The following is an 18,766-nucleotide window of genomic DNA, read 5'->3' on the forward strand; positions in this document are numbered from 1 at the left end:
CAAATTAGTCCTAAACCGTTTTACAGCCAACGCTTCAACGTGCATTTTGAATCGAGCCCAGAAGAGGATAAGATGCTAACAAACTGACATTCAATAGTACACTGGTACCTTGGGTTACAAACACTTCGGGTTACAAACTCCGCTAACAAGGAAGTGGTTGCTCCAGGTTAAGAACTTTGCCCCAGGATAAGAACGGAATTCGTGAGCCAGTGGTGCAGCAGCAGCAGGAGGCCCCATTAGCGAAAGCGCGCCTCAGATTAAGAACAGTTTCAGGTTAAGAATGGACCTCTGGAACGAATTAAGTTCTTAACCCGAGGTACCACTGTAATAATACCCCCCTATAGGTGCCAGACAAAGATCTCGCTATCACACTTTGGACTAATGAAGTTTTCAGGCCAACATCACTAGTCCATCCTTGGGGCAACTGAAGGACTGATGACTGAAGCCAAATTCAACTTCTCCAGGAAAGATCACACACAGCCAGTATATCTACTAGAGTAGATAAAAGGCACCCTAATGGCCACCCTCACCTGAGTATCCAGGAAAAACGACACACTGAAGAATACTGCAAGACCTGCAATACCTGCTTCATCAGAAATGCTACTCCATCCAAGACAGGTTGAACATTTCACCTAGATCACCAGTATGTTTGAGTACAAGCACATTCATCTTGTTTGGATTCTGTTTCAGCTTGTCAATTCATCCAGTGTTTTCACAGATGTTTAAAATGTTTGGAGTAGCGTGTATGGGCTCCTGGGCTGCCCAGACAACAAGACCCCTTCCTGGCCTCGCTGATATGGTCCAAAGGAAAGCAGAGCAATACGTTTGGCATCAGCTTGGCTGCAAGAATTGCCGGAAGGAGATGTACAGGGCACCATCCAATCATCTTAGAAACTCGACTCTGGATTTGTGTGGGGTTTACTCCTTAGCCTTTTCTTCTCCCAACGATATTCCGCAAGGCAGTGGAGGTTTAGGACCAGAGTTTTCCTTCTCCTAGATGGGCTATCTTCCCAGGTTGACGAGCTCCATCTGCCACTCACTTCTCTATACAGAACATGCAGAAACTATCTTCTTGTCCATTGGACCCACTATTGGTCTTGTCTGCTCAATCCACCAGAGCCTGCCTTCACATGCAGGGGAGATCCCTAACTCACCAAGGGACTGAGATCCATTGACTACCCTAACCTGGTTTAGCTGGCCAGTTGAAGCCGTTTCCCGTGATGTGGCTGCTGTCACATGCTGATAGCTTCTAGGAGCCACAGGTGAGAGTGAAGTGCAAAGTGGGGACCGAAGGTGGACAAGCTACCCCAGAAGGAACACAACATGTCCCCCACCTCTGGCTGGGAAATAGGCAAATAAAACTGTTTTGTCTCTGCTTTCAGTATCAGTGTTTCACATCTGTAGCAGCCTGACCCAGAAGCACCCAAGCAGCCCCTGTAGCAACCTCTAACACCCAAGGCCACACAGGGAATGAGCAACACAGTGTATCTTTAAAAATAATTTAAAAAATGAATGCTGTAACTTTTCCAAACATTCTCCATGACATGAGCCAGCAGAGATATAATGCTGGCTGTAAAGTAATTTCAGTTCTGGAAAGCCTTAATTTAACACCTAAGAACTCAAGCATCAAGTACTGTAAGCAACTGCTGCCAAAATTTAAAACTGCCAGATTTGATAAGCACACAAAACCTGTAAGCTATTTATCAAGGTCTAAACGGTGTCTCTCTTCGAACGCAGTGAGGGCTTTGTATGCATGCTTACCAGGGCAGTAGGCATCAAGGTCCAGTTTTGGTGCAGAAGTGAGAGTTGGTGAGCCAAGCTCAGATTCTGGAATTCGAGGGCTCTCAACAAATTTTGCCTTCCTTAGAGGAGCTTAAGAAGAAGGGAAACACAAAGGAAGGTCATGAGAAAGTGAACAGTAAATAACACATGGAAGCATTTAGCTAAACAAACTATGTCAGGCTCAGATCATGTTCCCTTTTGTAAAACCAAAAAAGGGAACTCTACATTTCTCAGAAAAGAGGTGGGTCATATTAAAAATGCAAATTTCCACGCTGTCTTTTGAGAAAACTTACGTGAAGAAACCACCTCCAGGTGAAATAAAAACAGTTAATGGCACAACCCTACACATATTTACTCAGGAGCAAATTCCACTCTGTCCCATGGGGTTTACACCAATATAAGTATGGTTAGAATTGCATACTAAAGGTTATGTCTCCTGGACAGATTATGCACACGCACAAGTGATGGGACTAATTCACCCTTCGTTGTAATCTAAAGGAACCACATTTCACTGCCCATTCTATAAGCCACTTTGAACAAAAAAACCATGCACCAGACTCCTTCCAGTTACAGCTTCCGCACAATCCTAAGGGCACACAAATATGTAACTGTGCAAATAATACCATCAATTTCTGCTTACTGAATGGAGGCCTTATGAGACTGTACTCTGATGTTCTAGACAGACTTTAGCTTTTTCAGATAACAGAAGACAGTATAACCGAGTCACATTAATGTGTGAAATGAAAGCAATCACTTCCTTTAGGACGTGCAAAAACCCACACAACCTATTTGGCCAAAGATCCTAGAAGGATTAAAAAAAAGTATCTGAACAAATGTTATAAAACCAACGTTGAAGAGCTTTCAAGCATCCGAAAAATTACCATCTTTATAGCAACCCAGCAGCTACCTAGCCTGACATCACCTTTCCAGGAGAAAGTTTATGCAAAGGAAAACAGCACGTGCAAATTTCAATTTAGGAAGAATAAACAGTCTTCACATTTAGTGAAGATTAATTTGCTATGATTAAATTATGGGAAAATTTGTTTCCTAAAAAAAGAAGAAGAATTAAATCATTCACCTCTTTGAATTAAAGCAAGGAAGCAATGTGGGAGGCAGCCTATCATGTGAACTTGCACGCCAAAGAAGGTAGCTCAAGTATTTAAACAGATTCCACTTCATCACAGGTTGAAGACGCAAGCCTCCCAAAGGCTGACTTACACATTTGTGTGGGTAGTGAACAGATTTCTAGAACAATTTTTTAGAGCTTCATAATTACTGTTTAAAACATGTCAACCATGAAAGAAATGGTGCTGATTGCTGAATTCGGATTGAAGATATTTATAACTAAGTTACTATGTTGATAGTACATAAAACCATAACTAAATTACTCCATTGTTTTATAATACACAAATTATTTCATAAAGCAAGCATCTGTTAGACCTGAAAAACTAGCTTGGGAGAGAAGCCAGAGTACTAGGTTTAACTGAAATACTCAGGATGTGAGCCCTCTTCCACCATGAGTCCCACTGGCAGATCTTGGGGAAGTTTGTAATCTCATCTTAACCTACCTCTGTTTGTGATAGCCTAAAATGCTCCTCTGAGTGACCTAAAGGGCACCAGGACTTAAATTTAAGAAAAGCATGCTTTCTGCTTATTCGTCCTGCAAGTCACAGGACAAAAGTTGGTGTGACAAATCTGTAGGCTGAGCTGAGCTTGTGACAAAGCAATCATGTGACTGCTTCAAAGCACTTAATTAAGAGACTTTGGGGTGAAGTGATAAACATTGCTCATAATTTCTATGCCACCTTTTGACCATGCAGTCCCTATGACAGTTCAAAAACAATAATTTGAACCCACTTGACAAATCTCAAAAGTCAAGACATTTAAACAAATAATAAAGCAGAACACAGGGGGGAGGGAACCAGATTAAAACAAGAGTTCAAGCAAGTGCTACTAAATGCTTAGGTAAACAGAACTGTTTGACACCAAAGTGATGGTCAAATATGAGCCTGATGGACAGTTTTTTGGGGAAATTCCATAAACAGGGTGCCAACTGAGAAGGCTATGCCCATGTTATAGCAAAGTACTTCAACTCTGCAGGTGGGACCTTTAACAGAGTCCTCAACAATTGGAGTTCATTTTAATAAATTGACATCTGATCAAGCAATGAGAAAAACTATACATGTTTTCAAAAAGAATTAGAATACTGATATAAAAAATAATGTTTTAATTTCTATGGAGGGGTATGTCCATCAATGACATGAAGAAATAGTATTTTATATGACAACAGCGGTTTTGTATGTGAAATAACATAAACACCGTCTGTGAAAGACCGGTTAAACAAAATGTCAGAATATGCAATGATGACAGAATTACCATATTATCTTGGACTGAAAGAACACAGAGAAAGAAGGATAAAATTCAGAGAAAAGTAGCCATGCTTCATCAAATATTGCATGATTAAGGGAATAGAGTTTGTTTCTAAGAAGAAATTTTAGAGGTGTTTTGCTAACATGTTCACATTAGTGTGTTCAACACTGATGTATATTCCTGTATGTTTCTTATAGTAATAAACAAAAACAAAAATGGGGAAATAGGAGCATGCATTCCATCAGATACCCAGGTCCTAGGCTGTTTAGGCCTTTACAGGTCAAAGCAAACACTCTAATTTGTGCTTAGAAGCAAACGTGAAGCTAGTGAAGGACCAGGTGCGCAGCCTGGGAGTCATTTTGGACTCCCAGCTGTCCATGGAGGCGCAGGTCAATTCTGTATCCAGGGCAGCTGTCTACAGCTGTCTACCAACTCCACCTGGTATGCAGGCTGAGACCCTACCTGCTCGTGGACTGTCTCGCCAGAGTGGTGCATGCTCTCGTTATCTCCCACTTGGACTACTGCAATGCGCTCTATGTGGGGCTACCTTTGAAGGTGACCCGGAAACTACAACTAATCCAGAATGCGGCAGCTAGACTGGTGACCGGGGGAGGCCACCGAGACCACATAACACCGGTCTTGAAAGACCTACATTGGCTCCCAGTATGTTTCCGAGCACAATTCAAAGTGTTGGTGTTGACCTTTAAAGCCCTAAACGGCCTCTGCCCAGTATACCTGAAGGAGCGTCTCCACCCCCATCGTTCTGCCCGGACGCTGAGGTCCAGCGCCAAAGGCCTTCTGGCGGTTCCCTCATTGCAAGAAGCAAAGCTACAGGGAACCAGGCAGAGGGCCTTCTTGGTAGATTTGGATTTGATATCCCGCCTTTCACTCCCTTTAAGGAGTCTCAAAGCGGCTAACACAGTGGCGTAGCGTGGGGGGTGCAGGGGGGGCGGGCCGCACCGGGCGCAACATCTGGGGTTAGGGCAAATCCATGGGTTAGGGGGCGCAAATCCACGGGTTAGGGGGCGCAAATCCACGGGTTTGGGGGCGCAAATTACTTGCCTTGCCCCGGGTGCTGACAACCCACGCTACGCCACTGGGCTAACATTCTCCTTTCCCTTCCTCCCCCACAACAAACACTCTGTGAGGTGAGTGGGCTGAGAGACTTCAAAGAAGTGTGACTGGCCCAAGGTCACCCAGCAGCTGCATGTGGAGGAGCGGAGATGCGAACCCGGTTCCCCAAGTAACGAGACTACCGCTCTTAACCACTACACCATACTGGCTCTGGTGACGCCCGCCCTGTGGAACGCCCTCCCATCAGATGTCAAAGTGATAAACAACTACCTGACATTCAGAAGACATCTTAAGGCAGCCCTGTTCAGGGAAGTTTTTAATGTGTGACATTTTAGTGTATTTTTGGTCTCTGTGGAAGCCGCCCAGAGTGGCTGGGGAAACCCAGCCAGATGGGCAAGGTACAAATAATAAATTATTATTATTATATTATTATTATTATTATTAAGCACATGAGTGGCACTCATCACATTCATGTTTCCTGTCCTAGCCTCTTATTATTAGAAGAAGTGTGGCATTTTAGTAGCCCAGATTGTAAATCAGTGAAACTCTTCTGAGCAATTATTATAACTGTTGGATCTACAACGATGGTGGTCAAGATGACTCGATCCATGTATCCCAGTGGATAAGCTTGTTACTGGACCTAAGAACACACAGAAAGGTGACAAAGCATACAGAATATGAAAGGAGCAGGCATGGAACTTATTACCAACAAAAAGACAGCGAATATAACTAAAAATATGTGAGCAGCTCTGTAGACAAAACCTGCAGGAACCAAACATATAACAGCACCCAGCTAAGCATATTTACCCTTAGTGGGACTTACATTCCAAACTTATGCCCAACTAAGTGTGTTCAAAATTGCAGCATGAGCATGAAGCAGAACAGAAGAGTTGGGAAAAGCAATCAAGCACCCAAATATAAAGTTTACATAAAATATAAAGAGAGCCAGCAACAGATATGGTGGTGGGGAGTTCTATGTTAGAGCAGCTGAGATGGGTGTCATCAGCATATAAGCAATACTGAAACCTATGAGACTTATGATGTCACCCAGAGATGTGTAGAGAGAGAATATCTTAACATCAAGAACAAGTCCCTGAGTGACCCCAGCAAAGCTTTAAAGGAACTCCAGTATCCACTGCAGAGAAGCAGCACATTAATTGCTAGTTACACATCATCAGCTTGTAAGATCCAATTACAGACGTTAAACAATGTGAGTCAGAATGGTGTAAAGAACGGAGTGCTGGACTTGCTCAGCCATGCACATCTCTCTGTGGTTTTTGGAAAAGACATCCTCTTGTGGCATAACCTAACTCTGGGGTTATTGTGAGGCTAAAAGTACATTCCTTTTTTTTAAAAAAAAAAAACTTGTTAATTTTACATTATTTCGATAAGTCATACAATAATTACACAAAACAAAAAACAAGATCCTTCTTCTGCTGCATATTGGAAGTGCCTACACTTAAAAAAAAGAAGAGGAGCTAAATAGCAATAGAGCATAACAGGTAAGCAATAGAGGCACCAGGAAGTCAGAATATAAAGCACTAATGAACATCAATAAGGAACACCATTAACAAGGAAAACGTAACAGCATCACAACCCATTACATAAGGGCATACAAAATAAAAATACGGTAGTTTTAAGCTTCTAAGGTCTTGCATATGACAAGTGGTAGAATCTATATTACTCAGAAAAGATAACTACCATTCCAGGAAATAATCTGCAGGTATCCAATTAAGAGATCCCTTGATTTGTGATTACATATTTGACTGCAACAAGGAGTAAGGCAATCAAGCTTCCTAATATAATGCCTGTAGATTCAAATAGCGCTCTGAAATCTGTAATGTTCTTGATATACTGAACAACCTGAAACCAGAAAAGAACAGATCTTTGGATAGTTCTCTCAGCAACAGAACGTTTCAGGGGAATAAATCTGCGCTCCCCCCGCCCTCTAATTTAAAGAACAAAAATCTAAATTAATGTGACCTAAATGTAATGGTGTGGAATGCCATCTAAAGAAAACACGAAATGCTAATGCTCTAAGAGCATTAGCTCTTATTAAGAGACAAATAAAATTAAGGACACGAGATTCAAATTTTATCCCAGACCTACCCTCCTGATTAAGATCCAAACTCCTGGGGCAGTTTTCTTTACTTACAGAACTCAGTAGGCTTATGTATAAAAGACAGGGGTGTGTTAAGTTATGGCTGGCCTTGTGGGCAAGCATTACTTTCTACTAGCCAGCTATTTTTAAAAAAATTATTTAATCATTTTTTCAATACAAACACCAACAAAAAACACATACACAAAAAAACGCAATAACATTAATAACACAATTTAACATTTCAGATTTGAGTACTGATATACCTATGACTACACCTTTTTAACAATATTTCCCCACCTCTCATCCCCCTACTTCCTACGACCGTCCCCCTTATCGCTTAAATATTCCTTCCAGATTTCTTCATATTTATCCATTCTTAATTTGTGTCGACATGCAATTCGTTCGTATGTGGCTAGTCTGTCCATATTGTCAATCCATGTGCTCAATGGAATCTTTTTGCGGCTCTTTCAATTCATCAGAACAAGTTTTTTTGCTTCTAATATAGCACAGCAATATTATTTTACTCTATAAGCACAGATATTGTCTTGATCAATTTATGCTTTCGTAGCACAAGTCTACATAAGCTAAGAGTCTACTTCGCAGATTTAGGTTTTTCCCCCCAAGATGGATCACTGAAACACACTGCCCATAGGTTTTGGAAAAGCTACACTAGGGTTTCATTATTTTAAATAAAATTCATGATTAAATCACATGTTGGTATATATGTTCCTTCGTTAAAGGTCATAAGAATGGGTGATTTATTTCCTTTTTCAACTGCCTATAGAATGATCTGCTCCAGTCTTGGAATCTATCACAAGCAGATGCCACGTTGCTCTTGATTCTAGTGAGAAAATCCAAAATATGGATATATAACTCAGAGCTAAACACTTCTATTAGCCAAGTAAGTTTTATTTTAAAAATAAACTGAGGAAGGTAACTGTTTAGAAGAGGGAGTGGGATGGCAGAAATCTGCTGCATTAATTAAAAATACTGCCTAACTACAAATTTCAAAGGCTCTTTTTCTACTGGCTGAAATACAACCTTTAGCTTTTAATTAGAAATGCAAACAATCTTACAAATATTTTAAACATATAAACAACTGGTTTGAAGTAGAAAATGCATCAAAGAAAGGAAAAGAAGTTTCCAGTTTGCACTGGGTTATTTTCCTCACATTTGCTTTTAAATCTATTTCTAATTATTTTTGGTATTTGGTCCCTTGCAGTTCAAGCTAGTAGTTTGCTGCTAATTGACTTTATAGCCAAGAGTTAGGTTTACAAACTATTTAAGGATCACAGAATCACGTTTTTAAGAATATGACTATAATTTTATAAGTAGTAGAAACACACCAAATGTTCATATTTCTTGAATTCAAAACTGCTTCAAAAATTATACAGCTAAACCTTGCATGATTCACTTTAGTCACTAGGCAGAAGAATGGCTAAATTAAGCAACACAAACCAAGGGCGTTTTTCCAGCATTGCTTCGTACTCCTCTGTTCCCATTTTACATCTTTGGATACAATAAAAGCATTTTTAGCATCTTGTTTAAATGAATGCATTTCAATATTTTATTAAAAGTGTCCAAATATCCTTGATACATATTTGTGACTAACTCATCTTCACCCCCAAATTTAGTTTTTCGCTCTTTTGCCCTCATTCACCTCAGGGATTATTTTAAAAATAAAATAAACCATAGGCTTTATGGAAAAGAAGAGTGTTATAAATAAATATAGTTTTCATCATTAAGTAGAGAGGTCTGTCATACAGCTTCTCAAACTTCATGCTTCTAAAACTTTGCATCCTGACATGTTCCTGGGTAAGTTTATTTGTTTGTTTATTTAACATATTTTTATTCTACTCTTCAAGATCCCAGAGTGCATTATAACTGATTGGTAATAAAATAATTGCCAACAATAAAACTGCCAACAATAAAACACCAATTAACACATTAACAGGCTGAAAATATAAAATAACAGCACAATAAAATAAGCTTCATTGCAGCAGAGACCAATGAATCACCCAAAGGTCTAGGAGGTAAATAAGTAAGTCTTTAGTAAAGGACCCCTGACCATTAGGTCCAGTCGTGACCGACTCTGGGGTTGCGGCGCTCATCTCGCTTTATTGGCCGAGGGAGCCGGCATACAGCTTCTGGGTCATGTGGCCAGCATGACTAAGCCGCTTCTGGCGAACCAGAGCAGCACACGGAAACGCCGTTTACCTTCCCGCCAGAGCGGTCCCTTTGACGTGCTTTCGAACTGCTAGGTTGGCAGAAGCAGGGACTGAGCATCGGGCGCTCACCCCGTCATGGGGATTTGAACCGCTGACCTTCTGATCAGCAAGTCCTAGGCTCTGTGGTTTAACCCACAGCGCCACCCACGTCCCTAATTAAGTCTTTAAGTTGGTGCCAAAATTGATAAGAGGTAGCACCATTTAGATTTGGAAGGGAAGGGCATTGCAGAGTCATGCCATCTATACAAAGAATGCCGTTTCTTGTGTCAGCGTATATCATGGGTAGGCAAACTAAGGCCCGGGGGTCGGATCTGGCCCAGTCATCTCAATCCAGCCCGTGGACGGTCCGGGAATCAGCGTGTTTCTACATGGGTAGAATGTGTCCTTTTATTTAAAATGCATCTCTGGGTCATTTGTGGGGCCTGCCTGGTGTTTTTACATGAGTAGAATGTGTGCTTTTACTTAAAATGTACCTCTGGGTCATTTGCGGGGCCTGCCTGGTGTTTTTACATGAGTAGAATGTGTGCTTTTATTTAAAATGCATCTCTGGGTTATTTGTGGGGAATTTGTTCATTTTTTCACCAAAAATATAGACCGGCCCCCACAAGGTCTAAGGGACAGTGGACCGGCCCCCTGCTGAAAAATTTTGCTGACCTTATTTAAATATGGTGCAAGACCATCAAAAGGGAACGCCCAGTTGCACAACAAGGGGTTTCCTCCTTTCCAAGGGCTTTTTCTCTTTCACCGGACAGAGCATTACTTGAAACATAGATAAGTTTAGAAGCAGATTCTGAAAGAGTAACTTTACAGGCAGGTCCCACTTCAAAGCACTGAGAAGCATCAGCTTTAACAGTTACTTGTACAGAGTGTTAGAAATTAGCCAGGTATGGGTCCAGTGGCACAGGTTCAGTGGAGATTTCTGGATGCTAGGTTGGCGACTGACATCTCCACCTGGCTGGCCCCTCCAGCTTTCTTAAACATCTACAAAAAAACACATTTCTGGGGTGGCCTGTGCATTTCTGCAATTTCTTGTCCAGCCTGAGAGCTGATACAATGCTGTGTGGTAGGAGGGAGAGGAAGAGGAGAAAACACAAAAGCATTGCTTGGCACAGCCAATTCTTTCCTTTCGCCACGTACTGACTCCCAGTATGTTTCTGAGCACAATTCAAAGTGTTGGTGCTGACCTTTAAAGCCCCAAACGGCCTCGGTCCAGTATACCTGAAGGAGTGTCTCCACCTCCATCGTTCTGCCCGGACACTGAGGTTCCAGCCCCGAGGGCCTTCTGGCGATTCCCTCGCTACGAGAAGCCAAGTTACAGGGAAGCAGGCAGAGGGCCTTTTCGGTAGTGGCACCCGCTCTGTGGAACGCCCTCCCACCAGATGTCAAAGAGAAAAATAACTACCAAACTTTTAGAAGACATCTGAAGGCAGCCCTGTTTAGGGAAGCTTTTAATGTTTAATAGGTCATTGTATTTTAGTGTTTTGTTGGAAGCCGCCCAGAGTGGCTGGGGAAATAATAATAATAAATAATAAAGTGTTGTTGTTGTTGTTATTTCTACCATTTGTTTTATTTCAATGTATTACCTGCCCTCTTTTTAGACTCAATGCAGGTAATGGCATTCATAAGCTCTCTCCAGAAAACGTTTTCAGTAAATGGCAGATGGCATCTACTCTATCTGGTTCTAGACCACGGAAGCAGCAGAAAGCTGTGTAAACCCTGCTGAAACGACTGCCACAATCAGACAAAGAATTTCACCCACAGATTGTTCAAGAAATACTGCTCTGGACATAACATTTAGAACCGCATACAGTTTGGAGATTATCAGAGCATGGATAATGCAGGCCTATCCAGGAGTCAGGAGGGGGTGGGGTGGAGAGGTTCTAGCCGGTGCACTTGATAGTGAAAGGGACTTTATACCATGGATGTCAGTTGGGCATCCAGCAACAAAGGAATGTCACAATGCAGTGTCAATTCGATTGAGCCATTCTGCAGCAAAAAGGAATCTTGCAGGGCTGATTTAACTGCGATTCCACCAGCACTTGAAAGAGCAGCGAAGCTGGTGGCCTTGTGGTACCTCAACTGAAAACAAGATTCACATACGCACAGAGACACCAATTAAAATTAATGGATTTCTGCCATTCCCACCTGAAAGTTGCTGAAAATTTCCCTTTCTTTATGAAGCATGGATTCTAATTTTGTCTGGAAACTTTTCCAAAGCATATGTGGGGATCACATTTTTCTTACCTCACTTTCCCTTTTGCAATAAATCCCCATGAAAATATTTGCAGAATGTGGCTTCTTTAAAGTGCAAAATTAGGCAAATCCCAACAGGTTTTCAATATGATTTTACTATGGCTGGGCTTCTGAAAACCTTGGGTGGGCCCAATGGATATCTGGGTGTTTCTGTGTGCTTTTTCTTTTCTTTTTTCTTTTGAACAGGAAACCGCACCCCACCCAATGGCACAACACAAACTGTTTATGAGGCTCCCATCTATTTTCACCCATGATTCAGCATGACCTCTCTTAGAATCCAGGTCCTTTTAAACAGGAATCAGGGGGCCACAAGAAATGCAGAAATAACACTTGTATATCTTTCATCTTTTTATATTGTATTCTACATTTGAATTTGCAAGACCTTGCACAAGCTATGTACACAAGAGTTGCAGGCAACAGGCTTCTGAGATTTGTTATGGTGATAGTTATCTCCTTTTCTCAAAAACTTGTCGGTAAAAGTCATTAGGATAACCATAAGCAACTAAATGAGAATTCTTCATAGAGTAAGAATACACAGAAACAACTTCGGAGACCTTGCTTCCCAAAAGCAATGATGGGAAGCATCTCTCACTTAGAATTAGTGGGCTTTCATTTTGCATTATATCAGCACCAATATCTTTTTTAAAAATGCACTTTTTTATTAATCATTATAAATATCATTCCTAAACCGTAACCTCAAAAAGCCTCATTATGGTGTACAAATGTGAGAGAACATATGTTAACAGCAACCAATTATGGCTAAATAGGACAGTGTGAGAAAGTTAACAGTTGATTTAAAAAATCCTTTCTGGTATGACAAGCCGCATTGAAAAATGCATCCATTACAATCACTACCAGAAATCCAACAAAAGTATAACGGAGACTAGCAAAGCTGGGATACTTCTTGTCCTTTGCTTATACTTCCTCAAAGCCTTGCTCAGTGATGACACTAAGGGAGGGTCCAGCCATGTTCCCATGAGGAAAAGCACCAGCAAGATGAGAACTAGGCTTTGCACTGAGGAAACTGGGTAAGCCCAGCTTAAGTTAGTGAAAAGGAGCTGCAGCTCAGACACAGAGCCCATGCTTTGAATTATAGAGACCCCATTCAACAAACATGGGATTGGTGGGTCTTGCTCCATCTCTAAACAGTTGCACTTTCCTAGCCCGAGAGATTGTGATTCCGTCCTTCCTCAGGAGAGAGTCAAGAGGCAAAGCAGCCTTTGCCAATCTAAGGTAAAAGTAAAAGGACCCCTGACCATTAGGTCCAGTCGTGGCCGACTCTGGGGTTGCGGCGCTCATCTCGCTTTACTGGCCGAGGGAGCCGGCGTACAGCTTCTGGGTCATGTGGCCAGCATGACTAAGCCGCTTTTGGCAAACCAGAGCAGTGCACGGAAACGCCGTTTACCTTCCCGCCAGAGGAGTACCTATTTATCTACTTGCACTTTGACGTGCTTTCGAACTGCTAGGTTGGCAGGAGCAGGGACAGAGCAACGGGAGCTCACCCCATCGCGGGGATTCGAACCACCGACCTTCTGATCGGCAAGTCCTAGGCTCTGTGGTTTAACCCACAGCGCCACCCGCGTCCCTACTTTGCCAATCTGGCGCCCTCCAAATGCTGTCTGACTACAATTTCCATCCACTCCAATCAGCATAGTTGCTGTGGCCTAATAATAAACAAAGGGCACCAGGCTAAGGCAAAAAGCGACCAGTCTGGGCCGTGGGCAGCAGTCCAGAGGCCACAGGATAAGCCAGGAATGAGCAGCTAGGCAAGACTCAAGAGCAAGGCAGAATCAAGGACAACGGCCCGGGAGAGGATCTAGGCCTGCAGTGTAGCAAAAAGCAAGAAGCTGAGGTCTGCAAGAAGGATGTACTTTTACTCAATACGATAACAGTGAACATTTCTTGGCACTGCTTGCATTATTCCATCCACCCAGCCCTTTTTGGCTGAATAGCAGATCACTTTCAGAACCATTCCTAATGCAAGAAGCGAGAACAAAAACACATTTTAATGCTTTTGTTGCTGAAGTAGTTTAATCTCTTGATTCTATGTGATTTACTCCATACTTAAATCCATTTAGCTTGCTAATAATATAATTGCATTTTCTATTTACATTATTTTGTTGTGACATGCCATTTATGATTGAGCTGGTATTTAATTAGGAAATATTTATTTAGACTTCTTTTTTAGAAACATTATTAATAAAGTACAATTGAAAAATAGCATGTCAGCTCTCAAAAGAAATAGGCTTAATTATGGTATTTTTATTTATTTTTTAAAAGAGCTTTGTAGCTTGATGGTCTAATCTACAACACACATACCTGAGGTACGAGAAAAGCCTCAAATGTCAACAGAAGAAGTCTTGAAATCCACAATATACATATGAGATTTCAACCTTCTCACTCTGCATGGAATTCTACAGCTGACAATAGAATTGAGAGCTATCTTGTGTTTGAGGTTGCTTTTCGTGGGGGGGGGGCATTGCTGTGGCATTCCATCATATCTCTCTATAACAATATACCTTACAAACCATATCAAAATATCAACAATGCAGTCAAAATTATGAAAACAACGTTACACCAAAATATTAAAAGCAGCAGCCTAGAGTAAAAGTCAGTTTCAAAAGTCAGTTTATCAAAAATGTCTACTAGAATATTACCATTTTTACAGACACTAGAGTGAGGAGGAAGTGAGCAATCCCACGATTAAGGGATCCCCAGCTTTACATCTGCACTGGTGACTGAAAGGGACAAATTAAGGCATTCAGGGGGAAACGTTCTGCGAATTTTCTCCTATTTGCTGAATTGAACAGGAGCTGGGCAACAGTGTATCCATGCAGTCTAATATTCGATTCTGGCTTTTTGGCAGTATAAGGTTTCCGCATTGTGTAAGGTTCAATAACTGAGTGGCCTCTGAGCCAAATCTGGCTCTCTAGTTGTACTAAAGGTGAAAGAAGGGTATGGGGACAGTGATAGCAATGGTAATGAGACTTTCTGGCAGGCTGCTTGGATGTGGGGCAGCAAATTTGCCCCACTATCCTGTACTCCTCCTCAAGTTTCACCACAAGGCTTTTTATTGCTGACCACAGCAGGATAATTTTTATTGATTTTAAATAAAGCAAACATCCAGCCATTGCAGATTAAGCTAAGTGTTCCTGCCCCCCTCCATTTAAATAATGAATTCTCTTGCCAGAAGCTGACTCACATGCTGGACACTAACCAGCGGCCTTTGGTGTTAAAATGTTTTAAGTGCTGCAGTGCTATTGATTCAAATAGTTCAAGACATGTAGCAATCCATTTCTAAATAGCAAGACCACTCCAAACATAGCTCAGGTTCTAGACCTGCTTATTCTGCGAGCCTTAATGAGCCTTATTCTGTTGCATCTAAAAATCACAATTATGAAACAATAGTGGTGGCTGCCGTAGTACAAAATCTAAGCTGAAAAAAAAACCCACAAAATTATTGAAGGATGCTCGGGCCTGAAAACAAATTAGGGGACTCAACAATGCTTAGACTCAATCTAAAAGCCACCTTGATTCATCCAATGAAGCTGAAGGACAGACACAAACAAGTACTACTTTAAACTACGGAAAAGTAGTAATTCATAACTATGTAATTCATAACTGCACAGTGTCATGGTGGCCACCACTGTGATGGTTTTAAAGGGGGGATTAGACAAATGCGGGTGGCGCTGTGGGTTAAACCACAGAGCCTAGGACTTGCCGATCAGAAGGTCGGTGGTTTGAATCCCCGTGACGGGGTGAGCTCCCGTTGCTCAGTCCCTGCTCCTGCCAATCTAGCAGTTCGAAAGCACGTCAAAGTGCAAGTAGATAAACAGGTACCACTCCAGCAGGAAGGTAAACGGCGTTTCCGTGCGCTGCTCTGGTTCGCCAGAAGCGGCTTAGTCATGCTGGCCACATGACCCAGAAGCTGTATGCCGGCTCCCTCGGCCAATAAAGCGAGATGAGCACCGCAACCCCAGAGTCGGTCACAACTGGACCTAGTGGTCAGGGGTCCCTTTACCTTTAGACAAACTTATGAAGAATAAGTCTATTAATGACTACTAGTCACAATGACTGTGTGCTCTCTTCCCGTATTGGGAGGTGGGTATTCCTCTGGACACAAGTTGAAGGAGAACACTAGCAGGAAAGTGATGTTGCACTCATGTCCTGCCTGAGCACTTCCCATAGGCATCTGATTGGCCATGGTCAGAATAGGATTCTGGACCATATGAGCTTTGGTATGATCCAGTGGGTGGGGAACAGGTTATTTTTTTTATATACACATGCTGTTATTATCATCATCAACTTCATCATCATCATCAATTTATTTATCGCCTTCTGCACTATCATCTCAGGGTGATGTACAACATAAACAGCAAAACAAGTTAAAAACACAAAAAGCTGACACATTTAGAAGAGAACTAAAACAATACAAAATACAGTACAGTACAGTCACTCATGGCAAAAACCCATTTATCCAGCCGGAAAAGCCTGTTAGAACAAAAATGTATTCACTTGTTTCTGGAAAGTGGAGACAGTGATACTCTTATGGGAACCATTTGCTCTATGGGATTTAAAGGGTGTGTATTTGTGTTCATTTTGCACAACTTAAGGGCCGTTTAGAGTATTTTCAACTTTATGATTGTCAATGTATTCCTGAATGTCACACACTTTGCTAAGCAAAAAAGGTAGAGGTAATTATAAAAGTTTTGTAGACTGGAATGCTTAGCTGCACCATGTGATGGTTTCTTTGGCTAGTCAAGATTTTTCAAATGACTTCCAATTTTAAATTATTCTAAACATACCTTATTTAATGTTTATTGCATGTATGTATGTTAACTCCATGGTAAGTCACCCACTATTAGAGGAAGTAGCATCTTGACTATTGAAAGGCTAGGCTCTTTTAAATAGAGAACTGCCTGTTTTTCACAAATGATTTTAGTCCTCGAAGTAGTCTAATAAACTCCAGGCTAAGCTTATAAAATATGAACACAAAAATCAAATATCTGGGATTCTACGTTTAATTTCTGCATTTCTGTGTACCATTAGAAACTTCTAATTCTACATGGTTTTACTTTTCATTCGTGGGGATATACTGCTGTTCACGAGGCACCAGAGATAAGGAAACACATAGTAGTAATAGTAATAGTAATAGTAATTTTATTATTTATAGCCCATCGTTCTGGCTGGATTTCCCAAGCGACTCTGGGCAGCTTACACCGACCCATCTTATGTATTCTGCCCTGAAGAAATCAATTCACTTAATACTTCAGTTTCAGCTAAAAGCTGCACTTTCACATTATGGCATAAAGAAGAAATAAACACCCAATAATAAATACCCAAGAACTGTTCACTCATATATGACAGTCTTGCAAAATAAATCCACAAAATCTCCCAGTCAACAAGAACTTTTGCTAATCGTACATACAATATACATTCCAGGGGTATGTAATGTTGCGTAACTCTTGTTAAGTCTGTTGTAACAAACACAGCATAGAGTCTTGCAGTACATTTAACAGAATAATTGCAGCACAGGCTTTTGGGTGTGTGTTTTTGTGAGCCAAAAAACACTTCATCAGATGCATAATGCAGTAATCTTAGTAGGTCTTTGTAGTACATTTAAGGTTGCTCTGATATGAACATAGATGATGGCTTTCAGCTAATAACTGGTTCTTTGTCCCAGCCTCCAAGATACTGTAAAACGGGAATGAACAGTCTCTGACAAGCTTCTAGCAAGTGATGGTTTAGGTGACTTAATGGAATCTCCATTTCAGAAAATGTGTACCTCCGACAATCTGCCCAGGACCACTGATTTGGTCTCTTGGTGATTACTGGCTAGTGTATCTCAATGGAACCTCTATATGCAGAAACTCTATACCCCTGAGTATAGTATATTGGGGGGTTTACACAGACTGTGGTTAAGGATCCTACCTAGATGGCTTTTCAAACAGGTTTTTGACAAATTCATGGGGACAAAAATTCACAGTGACTACTCTGGTTCCCTGCTACTGATTCCCATTTGACACTTATATACGGTTTAGCTCTGACAGTTTGCCAGGCTGCAGCAAACTGGTCCTGAGCATAAATAAGACAAATAACTCTTCGGGTGACTTGGCAGGTCCAGGCATGGTGCAGACACTCCAGACACTGCAGGTACAGCAAGTAGCCCTACAAACTGAAGTACAAATGTTGAAAGCTAGGATCTCCATGACAGCAGTGTAAGTTTTAATGTCCCCTATTCTTCCACCAGCAAGGAGGGTGAGGATTCACGGTCATTCTATCATGGTAATTAGATCAACATCTTGATGTTCAGGAGGACATGCAACTCCACTGGATCAGATACAACCTTTCCACCTTCAGTGCTTAGAATTTGCCCCTCCACAAGTCCTGGTGGTTTATTTGCAAGGGATATCCTGGACAGAGAACAAGTCTGTCCTTAAATTTTCTGGAAAGGAGAGATAGAGGCACAGACAGGCCTCACTTAGGGCATAAGCATCGAGCCATATTATGGTCTAAGCTATAGAAGAACAGGACTATGTTCTACCGAAAATATCATCTCCAAGACAGCACAATGACCCATGTCTATTGTAGTGCGCTCAGTTTTCTAACAATCCACCCCAAGGACCAACTTACACAACACTGTTAAATGCTTAAAAATATCACTTGCGTTCTGAATGCCAACATGACAAAACTATGTTTAGGGAACCATTCTACCTTCCAAGGAAAGAGACAGAGCACTGCATTTGTTTGACTTAGGGTATTTACTGCCTCTGTTTTTCTGATTTTTTGGTGAGATGAGGGTTGGTTAACATATCTGGAGGCACATTTACATATGTACAAAGCACATTTATGTAACAAATGAATTCTTTAGTAGAATCCCAGCTTTCATTTTATATATTTGGTAACCCTCAGGGATTGAAGTGGCATTATCTGAAAGCCTGACGGGAAAAACACAAAA

At 41.4% G+C, this 18,766-nt stretch overlaps 1 protein-coding gene across 3 annotated transcripts in view; it reads right to left on the reverse strand.

The window, feature by feature from the left end:
- The window catches only part of TANC2 (tetratricopeptide repeat, ankyrin repeat and coiled-coil containing 2), a gene marked incomplete at its 3' end in the record, with an annotated part of 193,523 nt that overhangs the window by 85,511 nt on the left and 89,246 nt on the right, over window positions 1-18,766 (reverse strand). For all 3 annotated transcript variants that reach the window (XM_083582312.1, XM_083582313.1, XM_083582314.1), the window contains one exon: window positions 1,762-1,872. In XM_083582312.1, coding sequence (XP_083438438.1) covers window positions 1,762-1,872 — 111 coding nt within the window. The remainder of the gene's footprint in view (window positions 1-1,761; window positions 1,873-18,766) is intronic.

This window comes from Podarcis filfolensis (assembly GCF_964270895.1).
Source record: "Podarcis filfolensis genome assembly, chromosome: 13".
Lineage (NCBI taxonomy): Eukaryota > Metazoa > Chordata > Lepidosauria > Squamata > Lacertidae > Podarcis > Podarcis filfolensis.